General features: G+C 35.3%; 2 protein-coding genes across 3 annotated transcripts in view; one reads left to right on the forward strand and one right to left on the reverse strand.

The window, feature by feature from the left end:
- The first annotated feature begins 1596 nt into the window (after positions 1 to 1596).
- Ak2 (Adenylate kinase 2) lies at positions 1597 to 6751 on the forward strand. The gene is made up of 3 exons (XM_077436141.1): positions 1597 to 1807; positions 5852 to 6088; positions 6163 to 6751. The coding sequence occupies exons 1-3, from the start codon at positions 1709 to 1711 to the stop codon at positions 6547 to 6549; spliced, it is 723 nt and encodes a 240-aa protein (XP_077292267.1). The 5' UTR covers positions 1597 to 1708; the 3' UTR covers positions 6550 to 6751.
- A 3187-nt stretch (positions 6752 to 9938) lies between these two features.
- Positions 9939 to 21158, reverse strand: part of LOC143915453 (guanine nucleotide exchange factor DBS-like) — a 93496-nt gene continuing 82276 nt past the window's right edge. Inside the window, exons 14-20 of one of the 2 annotated variants that reach the window (XM_077436113.1) lie at positions 20733 to 20924; positions 20526 to 20651; positions 20250 to 20450; positions 19098 to 19312; positions 18832 to 19027; positions 11079 to 11211; positions 9939 to 10998 (exon numbers count right to left, since the gene is read on the reverse strand). In XM_077436113.1, the coding sequence (XP_077292239.1) occupies positions 10907 to 10998; positions 11079 to 11211; positions 18832 to 19027; positions 19098 to 19312; positions 20250 to 20450; positions 20526 to 20651; positions 20733 to 20924 (1155 nt within the window). In that variant the 3' untranslated portion in view covers positions 9939 to 10906. Of the gene's footprint in view, positions 10999 to 11078; positions 11212 to 15774; positions 15970 to 18831; positions 19028 to 19097; positions 19313 to 20249; positions 20451 to 20525; positions 20652 to 20732; positions 20925 to 21158 lie in introns of those variants that run through there. The other variant, XM_077436115.1, reaches the window with a different exon arrangement.

Below are 21158 nucleotides of genomic sequence, written 5' to 3' on the forward strand. Positions count from 1 at the left end.
GCATGACGTCAATGTTGGATCATAAAGAAATTAAAAAAAAAACAACACATTAAAGCAGGAATGGTAAATACATGGCACGCGTGATAGGTTGGAATTCATTTATAATACGTCGAAATCGTTATTTTTGACTGAATACTTGTTATATTATACATGTTACGTACTATTACGTGGGGGTAATGTGGGAGTTATTTTTTATTTACTTTTATTTATCTAACTCAGGTCTACCCTAAACAGCTGCTCGCTCAAAAGTTTTACAACTACTGTTTATAACTCATTGAATGCATTGGCCATTTAGAAGGTTTTCTTCCGATTCTTAACCAAGTGAGTGAGCACTAGTAGTAATTCGAATTAATTTGATCCTATTCAGATTTGTGTCCGCGCACAAAATCTCTACATTAATGATAAAATCCAAAATATGCCAACAGTATGTATGATATGATGCCAGACGTAGTGGTGTCACCTTAATGGTTTCCATGGGTTTCCGGAAACCCGTTGTTAAAAATCAAAAGTTTCAGGAAACGCGTTATTTAATCTAAAAATTCATATAATTCTTGTCAAAAATTATACAAATCTTGAAAATGTAATGAACTCTCATGTAATAGTGCCTTGGACGAAAAAAAATGCATGTACATACATATATATATTTTCAAAATAATTTTATTGATTGAAAAAAAAAACCCCGTTTCCATACTACTTCGAGGGTCAAGAATTTTCAAAGTTGTACCTGTATGGATTATTTGATTTGGTATGTAAACGGTTCGGTGATTACTAGTCAAATGTGAACCGGTCACAGGACAACCGGTCGCTCTAGATCGGTCACAAGTGATCACCCGTCACACTAAAACTGGTCACGAGAAAACTGGTCACACCCTAAAATCGGTCAACCAGTTTTTTCGTGACCAATTTTAGGATGTGACCAGTTTTAGTGTGACCGATCAAGAGCAACCGGTTGTCTTGTGACTGGTTCACATATGACTAGTAGTCCGTTTACCATGTAAACACATCCAATGTGCGCTCGACCTAAAGGTATGTTCATACCTATCCAGCACGACCCGTATCCTGCAGGTGTCATGCAAGTGCGGATAGTATTCTTTAATACATTCTATATGGACGCGCATGAATGCGTAAATGCGCATGCGCAAATGGATTATGAATACGTCCATATAATGTACCAAAGAATACTATCCGCACTTGCATGACACCTGCAGGATACGGGTCGTGCTGGATAGGTATTATGGGGGATGAACGAATGAGACGACTGGCATGTTAATGCACGTGTTTATTATATGACAGCTAAAGGCAGAGTGAGTAGTGGCTCTCCGAACCCAGCCGAGTTGGTTCCCACTCGCAGGAAGGCAACCAAACTCGACCATGTCGTATAAGCGAGCCGCCACAGTATGAACAGACCTTAAAACGACGTGGAACGGATGAATTTGAATAGGTCCGTACTTGTATTAAAAATTCCAAAGGTAAAGTACTTAGAAATGAATATTTTAGCATGCCAATAAAATCGTTTTCGCCATTCCTGTCTTAGGTTTAGGTCTATCAAGTGAACGTTATTTGGAAAGGGCATTTTTGTAAATTTGCATAGTTGGCAGCGAGCGGGGTGACGTTGGCAGTGTTGAGTGCACGTTGTCAGTCGGCGTGCGACCGGCTTGCGTGACAGTTGTCGTTGGGCCGACTCATTCCATTCCATTCCCCGTTCAAAATGCCACCAGTGAGCATAGCCGAATTACGTGGCGCCTCCCGGGAAACTGGAATCAGGGCCATCCTGATGGGGCCTCCCGGATCCGGCAAAGGGACTCAGGTCACTCAATCATTCAATCACTCGATCACTTTCTCTTGCACCTTCACCTTGAACCTACTCACAATACCTTTCGCGCCATACATAACCTAACCTAACCACTATTACTTATTACATAATGCAACAATCGTTACTGATTTACACCTCATTCTCACAACCGATACTGGCGATTTCATTTTTCATTTGATTTTTATACAATACTTATGATTTGTTGCACAAACAAATATTTTGCTTGTTGCTTTCATATACGCGTCAACCGTTCAAGCGAAACGACACACTGTTTTATATGTGTATGAATTGCTATATAAAAACGCAAATATATTTCCTTCAAAAAATTACGAAGCTTTTTCCAAATACTTGTGTGCTTATTAGAGAACCAAAATAATTTATAAACTTTTGTACAAAATTATGATTATTCTAATATATGTATGATATTCAGTCGTTTTTTTTCTTTTGTAACTTTGTCCGAAGTTTAATCATTGTATTTTATTTTAGTCCAACATATCACATGTTAATGAATTTATATACATACATAGGTATTGAAAATATATGTAGGAACTATGAATTATGATAATTGTATTATCTAAAAAAAATATTTTCATTTGACCCCAGCAACTAGCAAATACACCCGGCGTTGCCCAAGCCATAATAAGCTAGCAATTTGTTATTGTTATTTTACATATTTTATTTTATTTCAATCGAACATGTACACTCGCCTTTACAGATCGCTTCAAAGCGACGAGTGTACTAATACAGATACAATACAATCAATACAAGCATTTATATACAATGCGAATTCTTACAAACATCTTCCACAGTGACATCTATGGAGAAATTTTTGCAGCATTTTATTATACAAATCGAGGAATCTCAAGACGCTGAATAATTTGAAATTTGCAAGAGGTATTGAAAAGGAGATGCCAATTTTACAGGAACCGTTTCATTGAAAATCTGATAAATAAGCAAACTCTAATAGGAAACGATCGACTTACAAATTATTTATTGATTTACATTGATATATACCAGGAAAGCCTAACAGGTAGACAATTAATTACAAACATTGCAGCATTTTTATTATATAAAGCGCTGTATTTCGAGATGCTGAAGAACACGAAATTAATTAATGAATTAATTCATAGAGATGTCTATGGATTTAGATTTCAATATAAATTTTTACATATTGTACATAAATCAAATTCAGATATTGGTGACATAGTGGGTCGGATGATTTTTGCCATTTTGATGGTGGAACCGTTTCAACAATGAAATCAGATAAATTGCCAAACTATGATAAGAAACGATCGACTCGGAGTCACAAATATCCAAGTCTGACTAGCAGTATTAAAGATTAGCACGGAATCGAACCCGGTAACCTCTCGGTGCTAAACATAAACACATGGCTGATCAGCAGCATTGAAGATTATACTCGGAATAAATTCTTTTCAATCGAAGTCAGCTCACAGGATCGAACCAGGTGACCTCTCGGTGCTTAGCATAAATGCAACTACCGAGCCATTCTGCTGGCTAATTATATGAAAGTTTATAAATATACCAACGTATATTCAGAAATATGTGTACCTGGCGTCGCCTAGGTCATAATTTTCTTTCAAAACTTGCAAGTTTTGTTTCAAATCAATCACTCCATACATTTGATGATTGAACTTTGTTATATATTGTGGGAATTTAACCTTTCACCGTGTTGCGTAAAAAAATAAAACGACACAGAATCTTGACAGTCTCATCAAACATTGATATCAACTGATAAAAAATGGGTATATATTGTTTGATATGTCAAACGATCAAAGAACAAAAATCAAACTTTCCTTATCGATGAATCAATAGTAACAATTACAATGTATCGAAAGTTGTAACTGTGTGATATTTGGAGGCTGTTGACATTCTATTTGCTGTATTATAGATTGTACGTGATCGAATTATTCGAGTGACATAATCATGTGGAATTTTGGTTTATTGATCAATGTTTCAATACGGACTCGTTTTTTGAACACTGCATACAATTAAAAAAGTTCATTTTGCATTGTACTTTTTAGGCATCTAGAGTTAACCAGCGGCGTGGATTAGTGGTTAGTATATGTTTTCGAGCAGAGTGGTCACGGGTTCGAGTACCAGTAGAGTCCGGCTGCTGGCCAGAACTTAGTTTGTGACTCCAGGTCGATCGTTTCTTATCGGATTTTGCAAATTTTTCTGATTTTCATTGATACAGTTCCTGTAAAATTGGCATCTCCTCTCATATCTCTCTTGCTAATCTCAAGTTATTCAGCATCTTGAAGTTCGTCAATTTGATTATAAAATTCTGCAAAAATTTCTCCATAGATGTTTGTATGAATTCGCATTGTATAAAATGCTTATGTATATTGATTGATTGTATTGTATCTGTATTAGTGCACTCGTCGCTTTGAAGTGATCTGTTTTCTACATAGTCTCCAACTTTTTCAATATGCATACGTTCCAGTTGTCCACAAGCTTACGTATTACTTCCAAGAATAAGGTTTTCGGCTAATGATGTACACGTTGAAACTATCTGTGTGTAAATAAATTGAAGAACGGAAGATGTAGAGAAGCTTTAACTCCCTCATATAATTGAAATAATTGTAGTATCTTATTCTTCTTCTAATGCCTTATCCGCATCCGGACGGTGGCGACCAGCTCGTCGATCATTTGTAGATATCCACATGTCTTCAGCGGCTCGGAACAGACCTTCTGTGCTCATTGCTCGGTCGTTAAGCTTCTGCTTAGCGTCGAGAGGCACCGGGTTCGATCCCATGAGCTGACCTCGATTGAAAAGTATTTTTCTGTAGTGCTGATGGTCAGACTTGTATATTTGTGACTCCAAGTCGATCTTTTCCTATCAGAGTTTGCCAATTTTCTCTGATTTCATTGTTGAAACGGTTCCCGATTAAAAATTGGCTAAAAATCCTTCCTACCTACTATGTCACCGCTATTTGATTGTACAATTAAATTTATGTATAATTCATAAGATGTCTCGTAATTCAATGACTTGTAATAAAAATGCTGCATTGTAATTGTAATTTGTAATTGGTCAGGAAGGCGCATTGGGGTTTACCTGTACGGTCTTCCTGGTATATATGTAAAAAAATAAATATTAGCCAGCAGCATAGCTCGGTCGTTAGGCTTCTGCTTAGCACCGAGAGGCGCCGGGTTCGATCCCATGAGCTGACCTCGATTGAAAAGAAATTTTCTGAGTACATCTGTAGTGCTGCTGGTCAGACTTGGATATTTGCGACTCCATGTCGATCGTTTCCTATCAGAGTTTGCCAAATTTTCTCTGATTTCTAAATTTCTGATTTCCCGTTTAAAATTGGCCAAAAATCCTTCCTACCTACTATGTCACCACTATTTGAGTATGATTAATGTACAATAAAATTTATGTACAATTCATAGATGTCTCGTTAATTTGCTAGTTTTTCAATGTCTCGTAATTCAGCGACTTTTATAATAAATAAAAATCTGTATTGGTTGTAATTGGCCAGGAAGGCGCATTGGGGTTTACCTGTAAGGCCTTCTTGGTATATATGTAAAAAATAAAAATATCAGTACACATTCGCATGTTTCGAAGCCAAGAAATCTTCTCCCTGCCAATCCATTTTCTACTTTCTATTCGTATTTTGGACCCCGTGTCATCTTTCTCCGCTTGATGACAGAAACAAGTCCCCTGCCTATCCCTATAATGCCTAGGACAGCTATATTTGAGACTTTTTTGGTCCATGGGATCTTCAGCATACGCCTGTAGACCCATCCTGGGCTTCAGAGTACACGTTTCACATCCATATAGTAACACTGACGAGACGTAGCCCAAACGCGGACGAATTGGAGTATAAATCAGTAATATTTTCATTGAAATTAATATTTAAAACGCAAAATTTGCATAAAAATTTCTTTATTTGGTTATAAATAATATAGAATGTCGCGCTATTGATAAATATTTCAATGCCACACATACATTTGCACACACTATACATACATAGAATCCACTTGTTGTTGAACGATATTTTAAAACTGTTCCAGGCGCCGCTTTTAAAAGAAAAATTCTGCGTTTGCCACTTGGCGACAGGCGACATGCTCCGAGCTGAAATATCTTCTGGATCTGACTTGGGACATGTTCTCAAGAAGGTCTTGGACGAGGGAAAATTAGTCAACGACAATCTAGTCGTCAATATGATCGAAAAGAACTTAGACAAGCCTGAATGCAGGAATGGCTTCCTTTTAGACGGTTTCCCACGAACAGTTCCTCAAGCGGAAATGGTAATAATACAGGCGACAAACACCGACGTCTCGCGATTGAAGAATTCATTAATCATTTTGATTGACGTTTTCAGTTGGATACGTTGTTGGAGAAGCGACGCGCGTCATTGGATGCTGTTATCGAGTTCGGCATCGACGATTCATTGCTGGTGAGGCGCATCACCGGCAGGATGATCCACCCGTCAAGTGGACGGAGTTATCACGAAGAGTTTCATCCGCCGAAGCTGTCGATGACTGACGACGTGACCGGCGAGCCGCTCATCCGACGGTCGGATGATAATGCCGAGACTCTGAAGAAGCGACTCACTACTTACCACTCGCAGACCAAGCCGTTGGTCGACTATTACGCGTTGCAAGGTCTCCACTATAGGGTAGACGCGTCCAAGTCGGCCGACGAGGTCTTCAGCAAAATCGACAGCATATTCTTGAGGAGGAGTTCCGCTAGGCTCATGCATAAGTAACGTCGTTAGAACAATTTCAAATTTTTGTATGTATGTATGTATATACATACATTTACAAATTTTTATAAGTTTACTATATACCAGTTTGTTTCGATCTTATATTTTTTAGTTTTATTATTTTTTGTTACGATCCATCTTCATTATTATGTTTAATTTTCGATTCCTTGTACATAATATAATAAATATAATTTACATTTGATTTTATTATTATTATTTATTCATTCATATTCCATGGTTGCTTCATAACCGATGATACAGAATTTTAGCTTTAATATAGGTAGATTAAAATTCTTAAGGGTTTTTGTGCTTTTTGAAATATTAATAAGTTTTAAATCTTATTTAAGAAAGAGTGGTAGTATATTTTAATATTAATAATATATTTACTATATGCATATATGTTACAGTCCAAGTGTACACTTCGATCTTTCATGAACATACTAGTTTGTTCATACACCAATCTACCAATCTAGCTAGTGTACACAAAAGAACAAATTGAAAAACGAACTAGTTTCTTCATACACAAACCAATCTAGCTAGTTATAGTGTACACAAATGAACAAATTGACAAACCAACTAGTTTGTTCATGCACAAACTATTAGGCATACGTTTAAGTATTCTCAATCTCAATGGCGTTGAAATATTTTAAAAGTTGCGATTGAATGTTGTACTGCGTTTTCTATAGAATTTCACTTTTAAATACTTGGTGTTTTGACAGTACAAAGTTTCATGCGACACCTGGTGAGTCTATTTGAAGATTAACTGAAGTAAGTCTATTGAAATATTTAATATTTCATTTAATTTAATTTATCTAAATTGAGTCTATTTGAAGATTAAATTAAATTAAGATTGACGGTTAACTAAAATTCGTGTATGGACAAACTAGTATGTTTACAAACGAACCGGAGTGAACACTTGGACGGAATCAGATATATTCTTTGAATGATGAGAAGGGGTCTAAATTGGTAAATATGGATGAGAAGTATGGTCGAGGCAACATTGAGCTTTTAATAAGGTGCTAGAATGGCATTGAAGAAGGTATAAAAGAAACTAAAGAAAATGTATGTAATTGGGGCTATCACGTTAGATGTCATTTATCTAATATTGGGCCAATCCTAAGCGAAATTATACCAATGGTAGAAATGTTAATTCAACAATGAACAGTGGCAGTCAATCATTTGATTAACCCTTTGAGTGCTGACGTCTTTTCTGTAGAAAGCCCGCCACGCTGAAAATTACGACAACATTTCAACTAGAATTATTTAGAAATCCAATAGAAAGCAGGTATAAAAATTGTATCTAATCCAAACAAACCCTAGATAACTACCGCCGAGGATTTCGAGTTTTGTAAAGGTGTGTTTAGACTCCCTAATATATCTTGCAACAATATAAAATAAAAAAAATAAGTCTATTAATGAATGTATTTTTCCAGAACTAGTTCCATCTTCTTCATTGTTGTTAAAATGTAATGCTCACAATCTAAATGCCAAGCCACAATCTAAAATACTCAGCAGTTAGGGATTTCCATCGGGAAATTCTGCTATGGTTATAAATTCAGAAATTCCGGTGTAAACCAGTCTTTATAAACGTTGACAAATTAATGACACAGATTACACGACCCATGTTCAATGCTACCTGGAAAGGCTTAGCCGGTAGTATTCTTGTTTACTTTTTACATGCCCAAAATACAAAGCCTTTTTCAGGTCCATGGAATTATTGGCAAAACGCCGATCGGCGTTGGTCAGCATTCAAAGGGTTAAATGGTAGCTTTAAATGCTCTAAAATAGGAACTGAATAACAATTTCGACTAATTGGCATTAATATCATTGATTGCTGCCAACTGGTAGACATGAATATATTAATTTACCGTAAATTATTATTCAAGCGGCCAATGACTATTGTTTACTGGAATTGAGGCTGTCAAAATGTATCGACTATTCTTCAGTTTCAGGCTTGATTCTATATGGAATTGTATTTCAAATCAATGATGAACGGATATGATTGTTTTTGGTTACTTGTGGAAGTGTGGAATTAGAGCTGTTGTAATCTCTAAGAGCCCAACCACACCAGGCGACTTGCGGGAAACTCTGTATATGACTTCGTTCCGCGAGCAGATCAAATGTATGCAGTTGTATGGAGCATACCACACCAGGCAACTCACCAGTTGCCCAGGTAGTAAAGTTACCCAACCCGCGAGAAAAAACTATGACCATGTGAGACTATAGTCATGTATTGAAAACTTTTATATGTGGGTATCAGTGGGCGGATTCTTGGTTGCTTCTGGTTGCCCAAGAGTGGAAATAGAGTAACTTGCAAGTCACCAGGTGTGGCCTGGCTTTAATACTAGGCACAATCGTACGTTGAATTATCATATTGTGGAGGTTAGAGCTTGATTGGTGTATCCTGCGCCTTTTGTATGCTTTTTATCCTTCTGCAAGAAGTGTGTTGATGTGTTTAGAATGTTCACGTTCTGATGAAGAAAATGGAGTATCATTGAAGTCATGTCTATGTATATATAGAGACCGATCAAGTTCAAACCCGTACGGGAAGTAGTTTCAGTATAGGATAGATTCAGTAGTGGAATACTTCAGGTTGGACGGAGAGTTCTTGTAGTATTTAATATTGAAAAGGCGGTCACATTTGAATAATTTATTTTTTCAATATACAAACTTGATAAAACACGTCTATCAATTGACACTGGAATATCCTAACAATACAATAAATAGTAAAATTCGCAACAAACGTCCATTCAAGGCAGAATTATCAAACAACGTTTACACACGAACAAGCTCGTTTAAAAGTCGCCAACGATCTCAAAAAATTATTTCCGCAAACAAAACAATCATTTGTACTTTTTTTTTTCCTTCATTATTTTCACATCATATAATAAATCTAAACCGTTACATATTTACACACACACACACACACACGCACTCTTATACAAGTTACATACATATATACCAGTGGCGTGCGGTGATATTCTCTGTCTTTTTGTCATACAGCCTTATTTAATGTGCGCGAGCAGGATACAAGGGGAACGGCCTGCTCCTCTTGTATCCTGCTCGCGCACATTAAGTAAGGTTGTACGACAAAAAGAGAGAGAATTTCACTGCACGCCACATATATATATATATATATATATATATATATATATATATATATATATATATATATATATATATATATATAATATATATAAACAATAACACTAATCAGTACAAATCAACAAATTATAGATTATAGTTTTTAAGGTTATACATTTTTTCAATTCGATATAAATTTGATTATCAGTTTGTATATGTGTCAAATATATTATATATATATACATTATTACATAAATTTCATAATAAAAATTGATTGAACGGGTTATTTATATGTATACTATTTTTTTATTGTTTATTAAAAGTAAAAATTCTTCAATGCTTCATCACATTTCTGTATTGTTATTGTGAGAATTTTCACTTTGAATATATTGTCTGTACAGCCAAAAGAGTTTTTGACGAGGTTTTTACTGGATTATTATCATAAATAACAATATTAGAAGACTAGGCTGCTAGAAAATATTACCGTCGAACGTCTTCTACTCAACTTCTACAGTCCGACGAAGATTAACATTGCTAATTATCCAATTATTGTAACAGTTTGAGGTATAGGAGGAAGAAAATATCTATGCTCTAAATTTTTACTATGAACCGTCTTCGCATCTGATGAACGATGAAGTCTTGACGCAGAAGCGTCACCGAGCACATTCCAAACATATGAGAATCTTAACACACATAGTATATACGACAAAATTAAATAAATGCATTTCAATATATAGGCATAATATGATTCACACATACCCACATTAAAATTTTTGACTTAGAATTTCATACGGTGTAAAACGCATTTTATATAATAATAATATTAAAAAAAAGACACTATTTCAAAAGGCAATTAATACTATTAATACCATTATACTATACAAAGAAATATAAACATTCATAACTAATACCTAATCCTAATATGTACATACATACATATGTATATGCATCATCATATATTACGCTTGCCAAATCATCCATCATCCATTTTTGAATTATTTTTTTGGTTATTTTCATATAAGCTACAAATATAATAGAAACTAATGGAAATTAGTATCTACAGTCGTGAATCGTTATTATTGTAGAACATTTCAAGTACCTGAGCCGTAATATTATACGTACATATCATTACTTTATATATTTTATATGACGCTAAGCGCAAGAGAGCAATTTCATTAAAATGTATCCAAATTAAGGCATAATTAATATTATTTATGTTGTATTTATTATGTATGCATAAATATATTATTATTATATATATAAATATGTTGAATATTCAATCGAGTCTATCCTGGGAACGGCTGGAAGACCGTGACGTCTTGAGATGGTTCAAGTAAGCGGCCGGTGCCCATCCTTCTCCTGTACCTCCTTAGCAACGGAAAAAACAATAAAAATCAGGAATTGTTATTGATAGGACGATTTTACAAGTTAAATATCAAATGATTTACCTATGAGTTTGACAAACCACCATCCGGCGCATCCGACCTTTAACAATTCAACTCGATCCCCGTCTCGTAGCGATACTTCTGAAGGTCCTACGGCGCAGTAGTCGGCCAGGGAAACGAGTACACTTCCTACTGCCTAGTTTTCAAAAATTACAAGAAATATATAGTAAAACAATACATGCCTTAAAAGTTAGCATGTATTATATGTATGTATACGATCATATAATCCTTAAGTGCAATAATATTATGTAATAATAGGTACTCATTAGAAAATCTAAAATTGCAAATCATTTTTGTGCCGGCGAAAACCTTACAAACCATTTTTTATAAATATTTTTTTACAGGTCACAGTAATTGGCCAGTCTAAGCATAGTAGTTAGCCACTTGAAACGTATTCTTATGTTGGAAAAATAATTGCAAATAATACATTTAACCGTTTGCCCGCGGCCGTCTTCTATGGAAGCTTTGGGCGACAAGTTTGTAGCGCGGCTGTCTTCCATAGAATTTCTGAACTTTGTACGGGATTTTGAGGCTTATATGCGCCTATTTCAACTGTTTTAAGGTTCAAAATTGGTTGAATATATTACTGAGAGTTGAATGCCATCTATTCAATTTGCTTAAAATGAATATATACCAGTCAAAAATTAGTTTTTTGTGGAACCATACTGAAACCTCGTTTATGTGACGTCACGTCTTCATACAATTATGAAGAATGATTATTTGACAATTAATCCAAAACTACGAGATATATTATGTATTTTATTGTTTAAAATAATACTTTATGTGTTAGTTAACATATCTAGTTACTTGAGTAAATATTAAAATCTGTATTTAAGGTCGAAAACTCGATTGCCAAATTCGCGAAAAAGGTACCGCGTACAGGGCTTGTTCGCTATATTTATTGCCGCGGGCAAAGGGTTAATAATTTTAAATCTGCTTCTCCTGAATTTCATATAGAATTCTTTACTTTTTCACTTACGGTGTGTATGCTTAATAAATAGCATACATATTTACATATTTACATAATGCATGGGTAAATTAAATTAAGTAAAGCAGAAACAATTTCCGACTACAATGCCACTTTTTTTAACTGCTAATTAAATCTTCAGGTGGCCAACCACTATAGACCAATTGATGGCCGTCCTGAATCGTTAAACTTTTGACAGAAAATTACAAAAAAAGGTTTATTCATACTGGTACAGCACATACCGGCAACGGCACGCAAACAACAGTTCGAAAAGTATTATTTGGTATATTCTATATGGACACATTCATATGATCCGCAATGTGTACGTGGCGTAGCGTAACAGCAGTAGCCGACAAAATCTATTCATATTACACAGCAGTACATGTCACTGTAACTCATCAAGCAAACCCAGTTTTCTTTAGCCACTGTGGAAATGCCCACACGTGATGTGACGTCACAGTAGCGAGTGCACGCGTACTAACGAAAGTGCGCATGCGCATATGAATATTTTCTGAAACGCCATATTGTGACAATATTGGTATCATTGCTTTCTGTGATGTATATCTTTAATTTATACCAGGAAGGCCTATTATGAAGAGAAAATAGCTAAGGTTGCCAATTTGTTGGAACCGTTTCAATGAAAATCAGATGAATTGGCAAACTCTGATAGGAAACGATCGACCTGGAGTCATAAATCCAAGGTTTGGTCAGTATAAACCAGTGGGATTTGAACCCGTGACCACTCTGTTCAAAGCATTATATGCTAACCACAAGTTTATTCTGCTGGTAAGCCGATTTTGTAATGTAATGTATATGTGAGCCGATTTTGCCTTGCACGCAGTCAAAACAAGTCTGAACGTGCGCTGCTGTATAGTGTGAATTGAAGTAGTCTTTTCCGTGCACTGCTGTGCCGGGCTGTTGCCTTGCAGTGCTGGATAGTATGAACAGACCATTAAGGGTTTGACATATATAGTTTTAGACATAGCTTGTAAGGTTTACATCGTATAGTATATTTTTACATAGAAAGTGCATGAACTTTCTACATATTGCATTGAATAGTATTCGAGATTGAAAATTCAAAGCCAGTTTTATATATGTATATAGGGTGCTTAAAATCTAATCTAAATAGATTTATGTGCTTGAATAGAGTGAAAAGACCCGGAAGATTTTTTTCTATATGTATTTCTTTCCCCATATATATAGTTTTACAGTTTTCTTTATGAGTACTAATGAGAGATTATAATATTAATATTGGTTAGTATCACATCCACAAACATACACAAAGTTATGATTGAAAAACAACCATCACCACTGTTAAAAATAAACATGCAAATTGCGGTTAGATAGATGTATAGTAGATGCAAACCGTTTCATAGCAAGTTAAAGCTTATATTAGACGGACGGCAGCCGGTAGAGCGTATTGCAGACTTTGAATTGTTATGTAAAGCTGTTAAATGGTAGATATGAGTTTGTTTATAATTGAAATTCTCAATTTGATACATTTAATTGTTTGTACGCGTATTTTTTTTGGCCTTGGCAACTTGTTATTGAAAACTTGGGTGATGTTAGGTATATTTACTTATTTTCAATAAGTTTTAAAACAAATTTCATCCGCAAGCTTTCAAACTAGTGAATTTATGTAATGTATGAATAACAATACAATCTTGAATGTATGTAGGATTCAAATTACGAATGTGAAATGCACCAAATGAAAGTTGGTGCTACTTTAGTATACGGTCTACCTTAGCATGCGATCTACCTTGTAGCAACGAAATGTTTATTACAATTTTTCTTTTTTCCTGCCGCTCCATAATGTTGTCGAAGCATTTCTATCAAAATATCGTCAACAGATACATATCTCTTAACCAAATCTTAAATGAATAGGGCCAACCTTAACTTAACCTAACCTATCCTGACCTTTAAATAAATAAGTGTTGGCTGATAAGATATGTTTTTTTTTGTGAAAATATTGATAAAATAAAACTTAAAAAAATATATCTTAGCAGCCAACACCTATTTATTTAAGGGTTAGGATAGGTTAGGTTAAGTTAACCCTTTGGCTGCTACGAGGTTTTTCAATGTCCAAGCGAAAAATGCTAACATTTGTAATTATTTTGAAAAAAAATAAATATAATATTTTTTTTTTACATACTTACTTCGCCGAACACTCGTAATTTTTATAATACTTTATATACATTTTTAAGAAGCAGTCGTGGACTCGTGCTCTCTCTTTCTGTCTTGCTTTTACATGCGTGCGTGCGAAAGAGATACCTACATATATACACTAAATAAGTTTTGACGATTTTTTTCCGACGCTTTATTCTTTTCAATAATCTATTTTTAGATATCGATGTATCCTTACAACATGCGATATATTCGAAACAGGTAGCGGTCTTTCTCTCTTTCTTTCTTGGTTTTAATTGTGTACGTGTGAGCGAGACACACAAGGATGCGAAGTTTCTAATAATCAAATAATTTTTCAACATGTATCATAAACATTTTGTATGCATTTCAGTTGCATTTGATTGATTGCATGAATTCGTGACGTCTCGTGACCTATATAATTGAAAGCGGATTTCTATTGTTTATTGCCATTTATTTTAACTCTGCAAAATGATATCGGACAGTGAAAGTGATGAAAGCGAAATAATAGCTCCTCGCCGAGGAACTCGACAAATCAGCAGCTCTACTGATTCTGAAAATGAATTTATCGACAATAATCAATTCCCAAGTAATAACTCCTTATATGACATTGACAACGAACCCGAAATTTACTTTGATGATGAACCCGAAATTGAAGAGCTTTTATTTAAAAAATTGATAAATATTTATAAAGCTTGATTGAAAAATAAATATAAATACGTATATAAAAAAAATGTTTCGTGCCACTGATGCGCTGGTGGCTCAAAGAAAGTATTGAAATACGACAATTAATGACGTCAACAACGATCGTCGTAGCAATCTTCGCCGATTTCAAAACAACGATTTATCGTTGTTGTAGCAATCAAAGGGTTAAGGTTGGCCCTATTAATTTAAGATTGGGTTGTTAGGGTCGGTATTATTCAGTCTCAGTGTCACACGCGAGAGCTGAGACAGTGAGACCGCATATTAAAGTAAAAACGTGAAGGTAGATCGCATACTAAAGTAGATATGTGAAGATAGACCGCATACTAAAGTAGCACCTGAAAGTTTAAGTTAGTCAGTTTGTATCAAAAGTCCATGTGGACAGATGCTTTTGCAATGAATAATGGGTTTAAACGAGTCTAATTTCGTTACTCCTGCCATTTGTCCTATCCGATAGGATCCTAAAATAGTGTCTAAGTTACGCTCTGTCCGTTACCGACCGAAATATAGACACAAAACAATATCCATTTTTCACATTCTCCAAATTCGTTAAATCAAAAATAGTTAGAAACAAACGTAATAAAAAATTATGTATTGCATTCCTCAAATATAATTTAAAAAAGAAATAATAAAAAAAATATGATAGTGCATAGTTCAAAGCAAATCAAATATCATCGGACTCATGACAACAAAACATAAATCAAATATAATAGAAAACATAAATGAATGAAAACCAAACTTACTGGTTGATTTGCGTAAAAGTGATGATCGATGATGAGCAAAAGAAAGGCTTTCAAAATCTGCACATTATGTATATATATATATATATCTATATAGGCGGCAGCAGATCTTCGATAATTTAGATTTATATAGACATAGTTAATTATTGGATAGAAGTTATGTACAATTTCATTCATATATGTTTATATATATAAATATGTAGGTGTATGAAAAGATTCGTTTTAAAACAAACAACACTCAGCGGTCTTCTCAATATTGAGAAACGTAAAACGTAGACGTGCTTTGCGTGCTGCCGATAAAGAATTGAACCATTCTGTGAATTGTGCCCATCGTCTCCACCACCTGTCGAAATAACAATGCTCAGTGCCAAAACGAACCCGGCTACATATATACACAAGTTTATAATTTTATCTTTTTAATATTAAAATAAATATAACATCAGTGTGGTTGTAAATAGTATATACGTGAAATTGTGTATATATAATATATATAAATATAATTATTGAAACAAACTTTCTTTCAATCCAAATTAGCTTGAAGCGTTGGTAAAAAAGTTAATCTGAAAAATTTAGTGAGTTATTTATAGAGTTGTATGCATTTTTGAAAAATTATAATTTAGAAAAATATAAGTAAATAATTTGCATGAAATGTGAATGAAAATATAAGAAAGAGCCGATTCGTGTTGAAAAAAATAATAATGTGATATAACGGTCGATTTTGAGTAATAAATTTTTTATTAAAATTAACGACACTACGACTATGACTTTCAATTTTTTAATAAATTAAATTTAAATTCCACTATAATAACTTCAATATTAAAAACCAATAAAATCGAAACTAATTTTTTTGGGAGTAAATTTGCATTAGACATTTACATATAATCAACGCTCGAGGCGAATCAAATCGTGATTGTTCAGTTAAGGCCCAGTTTTAGAAAAACCCATATATTGAACGGGGTTCGGTGATTACTCCGCATAAGGGCGAAAACACACTGAATAGTACGGAACGTCACGTCCTTGGCTCCACGCTGTTCCCCAAACTGAATTCGGGTGTAGTTGCACGTGCAGAGTGCATATGTTTCTCCTGGTTCGGTGATTATAACTCACAAAGCGCTCGCCCAAGTCACATAAATCTCTATAACGGAACATCTGCCAGCCGAAAAGTCCATCATACTAACGAAAAGTCCATCATACTAGTGCCAAATATTCCGTATCCGCGATTTTCATGACAGAAATTGTCTTTTGGGCGATCGCTATGTGCGTAATAATCCAATTACCGTTTCTCCTACATTTTTTCAAAAATGGGATTCACCATTATCGATCACTGTCAAGCAGGGATAAAATATAACCGAAAACACTCCAGGGGGTGATTTTTGGGACTGTGTACCATGTATATGAGTTAGGGGTGCTGCGTTTTTTATTACATACCTCATTTACGTTTCACTTACGATTACAATTCAGGAAAAAGTTTGCCTCTTATCCGATCGTTTTATTACTTTGCCATATTGCTCATTTTGGTCATCAATATAAGTAAATTGATCCTCCGCCATTACGATGGTGCAAAAATATCGTGTAAGACGCGTTTGATATCTGCCCGGCGAGATAGTCGTTGACGTTTATCCATCGTTTGTTTAATAGTTTTAAGCATAGATGGCAGTAGTAAAATAAAATTATTGTTTTTATTCAAAATAATAATTTTATATACAAATTACAGAAGAGGTATGTTTTTAAAAAACTTTTTTTTATTACTAAGTTTTACCCATTAATTTTTTCGCACGTTTAAAAGTATCCAAAAAAACACGTACCACGTACCACTCAGTGTGTTTTCGTCCTAAAGCGATCTCGCACACGTCATTAAAATCTCAATTACGGAACATCTGGAACCCGAAAATTCCACCCATCAACTATCAACTATCATACTAACGAAAACTTAAGTGCCAGATATTCCGTATTCGCGATTTTTGTAGCAAAGATTGTCGTTTGCGCGATCGCAATGTGTGAAATAATCCGTTTACCGTGCAATGAGACTTGAAGCAACAGCAGATTGTAACTACTGATAGCAGAGAGATGTAATAAGAATAGAGGGGCCCTTACGAATAAATAATTGTTGTCAATTTTACGCGGCACGTCTTTATAAATACGCTACATCGCACGGAATACAATCGGATCAATTTACTTTTAAAAATTTATCCCATGTTGTTTATTGTGTGTTTTTGAATGTATTGTGCAATTTTTACCGATGCTTGCCCATCTTGCGAGTAATATAAACAAACAGAGAAGTTTTTATCGGACATAAGTCGAGTACCAAGCGTCAAATACGACTGATGCTAAAATTATTTAGGTCTGTCCGTGGACAGAATGTCACTTGACAACAATATAACACTTAAAGCCACTTCTATTAATATTACATTTCTCTGACTGATGCCTCACAAACACATTTGTTTTCTAGTGGAGAAATAATAGCAAAAAAAATTCTACAAATCTGTAAAATTTGTAAAATACTAATATATGGCATTCGGAAATTTCAATACCGACATATGAAGCGATTGGCCACATTGATCTGGGGAAAAAATAGTTCCATGTACAAAAGCTCACTTCAATTTTTCAAAACAGATGTTCAAAAGCAACAGCCAATGCATGATCCTAGCATTGCACATCTTTTCCATGAAGTGGGGGCGGGCTTTTGTAAATGGAACAACTTCTTTTGGCGAATCAAACGTGGCACGTACACACGAAGCAACAGAGAATCCCACCATGTTTACCAACTAGATCTACTGGCACTTCAATTAGCCTTGAACTGACAGTACACAGGATTTGATCACCTCGAGCACTCATTATACCACTTAGAAATTTATTATGAACATATAAAATGACAATCCTTCACCAAATGATGATTTATTAATAATAATTAACGTAAACATAAACGGTGCATTAAAACTAGAATCATATGAAAGTATCATACGCACATCAAAACCGAGATTAGTACAAAGCGTTAAGGTTAATGGGACGTTTACATCGAAAAATATTGATCTACAATCTATATTATGTATAGCATAACGTTCCGTCGGATTGCAACATGCCGTTTTATATATCGCACATGTCTTCCATACGATTCAGTCTTTTTATGCACATGGTATTTATTTATACAAGTTAAAAAATTTCAATTAAAATATGAATTTTTCAACCACAAAATCCGGATACTCACGGGAGCCTGATGTTGTTCGGAGACTGGCGTTTCTTCATCGTCGCTATTGGAACAGTCGGAAGACCACGGTTCATCGGACGATGCCGCCGTCGAGTGGGGGTGGTTCGGAGTATCACAACTTAGAGCACGGGTTGTGCCACCTACGGGACCACCCATACCTCCTCCGGAATCCCAAGACGCTGCCGTACGCAACGATCTACGAACAATCGAGTATAAAAATACCCACTGCCTATGTATAATTACAATTACAAGTTTCAGTCGCTTACCGATGGTTGGGTTGGTGGTGATAGTATTGCTTTACTCGTTCACCTTTGAGTTCCTCGAGTTGTTCCAATAGCACTCTTTTGATTTGTGCTACCCATGCTTGCCTTACGGCTGCTGTGGAAGCTGTTAAAGTGTGCACCTCGGCACGACCCTGAAGCCACACTTCGAATCGTCTAGGATCGCCCTTCACAGACTCGGTCAAACCTATCTGTGACATCTGCAAATAAAAAGACACTATTATAGTTTAAGAAATTGAACATCAAATAGTAATGTAACGTGGGAATATGAGAGAGTATCTACTGTCTAAATGGATTCGTGGGTGAACAATAGAGACCCCGGATTAGGCTAACGGGACTCAGTAAGTGCCCGAACAAAGGATTCGCTGGAGTTCTCACAGATATGCGCGAGTTCGTGCGTAAACAATAGACTCGCCATTGTAAACCTTAACGTGCCTAGACAATAGACACACTGACAGATCAGGGAGGCTGTGCTGTGCAACTTGTCCTTTATAAGGGGTTACACACGGTAGATTATAGATTCTGGAGTGAGCGGTGGTATCTGTGTGGACCTCCTGGATCGTTGAATAAATGCTGTGAAGCGACTTTGGCCTTTCATTTGAATCCTGAACCCACCCCTACGCAACAGTAACATCATCATCTTCAACCAGTAGCATTTTTGACTTTGCAGCCCAATTTTTTGTGATGGAGTTAAATGTATTGACAGCTAAAGTAGAACTATCATTAGACAACCTCCAGTTGATCAAATCATGTGTACTGAAAGATATACTGCTGGTTAGACTTGGAAATTTGTGACTCCAAGTTGATCGTTTCTTATCAGAGTTTGCCAATTTACCTGATTTTCGTTGTTGAAACGGTTCCTCAGTGATTTATGTAATAAAAATGCTACAATGTTTGTAATTAATTGTCTAGGAAGGCGCATTGGGCCTTCTATGTAAAAAATAAAATACCGTGTACGGTACTATGGCGCTTTTTAGAAGGTTGAACACCATACTGCACAGTTATAGATCAGCGTATGTGTAATAGTGTTACTATGATTCAATTTGGTTTGAGTCCAATTTGTTATACGTTTTCAAGTAAAGTCAGGTTTATGTCAATGCAAAACCCTATATGATTGTAAGTAGACTTCATACGTACTTGAAGATAGTGCTTAAAGTGGTAGGTGGCTTTATTATGGCTGGACTTGGCTACGGCTGGTTTGCAAAATAGTACAGCTTTCTGATAGAGGAAGACATGCCGCTGACGGGCACGGAGTCGAAGTCTCATGTCGCGTTTACTGTCCGTGACGACCGAAAAAGAACCTTGCATCAATAATTCACCTTGTTGACTGAGATCCACCTGGAAAGTATACAAGACTTCATTTCATAATGCGAATTCGGCAGACATTAATTAGTGCAATAAATCGGTACTCACAGGAAATCCTGTAATAGCAATTTGATGCATGGAATCATTGACACACTTGAGCACGACTAGCATGCACTCCAAAGCTTCTTGCAAGCCTTTACTGGTCGATCCACTTTCACTATATCTTAATAAATCCTGTAAATCGGTCGAATTATTATTAGTATTGCATTGTATGTTATATGTAATGTATAGAATTGATTTATTTTTGTCCTGTACCTTTAAAAGTAATTGGTATTTTGTTATCCTTTGAACTGGTTTGAGCAAATATGCAGCCAAAGGAAGTTTATGTCCTAATTTTAACTGACACGCCTGGAGGAATAGATGAGTGTCTACTAGAGCGGAACGTAGCCTTTCCGAGCGTGGTATGTTCTGACAATAGTAACTATATAATCGGAAGAAGGTATCTCTCTAAAATAGAAAATAGAAAATAAACATAAAACACATTTACATATATTTGATATAAAAAAATATGAATTTGAAAGCTGATAACAAGTGGCAATTCAGAGGAAGAGGAAGTAGTGTACGCTGTTAAACCAAAGATAACACGAAATAACAATGAATAAATACCCAAAGCCTCATTAAAATAAAAAAATTGTCAAATTTGTAGTATATTGAAATTTTTTGATTATAACAGGTTTTTGA

Source organism: Arctopsyche grandis, chromosome 8 (genome assembly GCF_051622035.1).
Source record: "Arctopsyche grandis isolate Sample6627 chromosome 8, ASM5162203v2, whole genome shotgun sequence".
Taxonomy (NCBI): Eukaryota; Metazoa; Arthropoda; class Insecta; order Trichoptera; family Hydropsychidae; genus Arctopsyche; species Arctopsyche grandis.

Coding starts and splice junctions, on each gene's coding strand:
- Ak2 (XM_077436141.1), top strand. CDS start 1,709: ATGCCACCAGTGAGCATAGCCGAATTACGTGGCGCCTCCCGGGAAACT. Junction 1,808..5,851: donor GATCCGGCAAAGGGACTCAG/GTCACTCAATCA, acceptor AAACTGTTCCAG/GCGCCGCTTTTAAAAGAAAA. Junction 6,089..6,162: donor CAGTTCCTCAAGCGGAAATG/GTAATAATACAG, acceptor TGACGTTTTCAG/TTGGATACGTTGTTGGAGAA.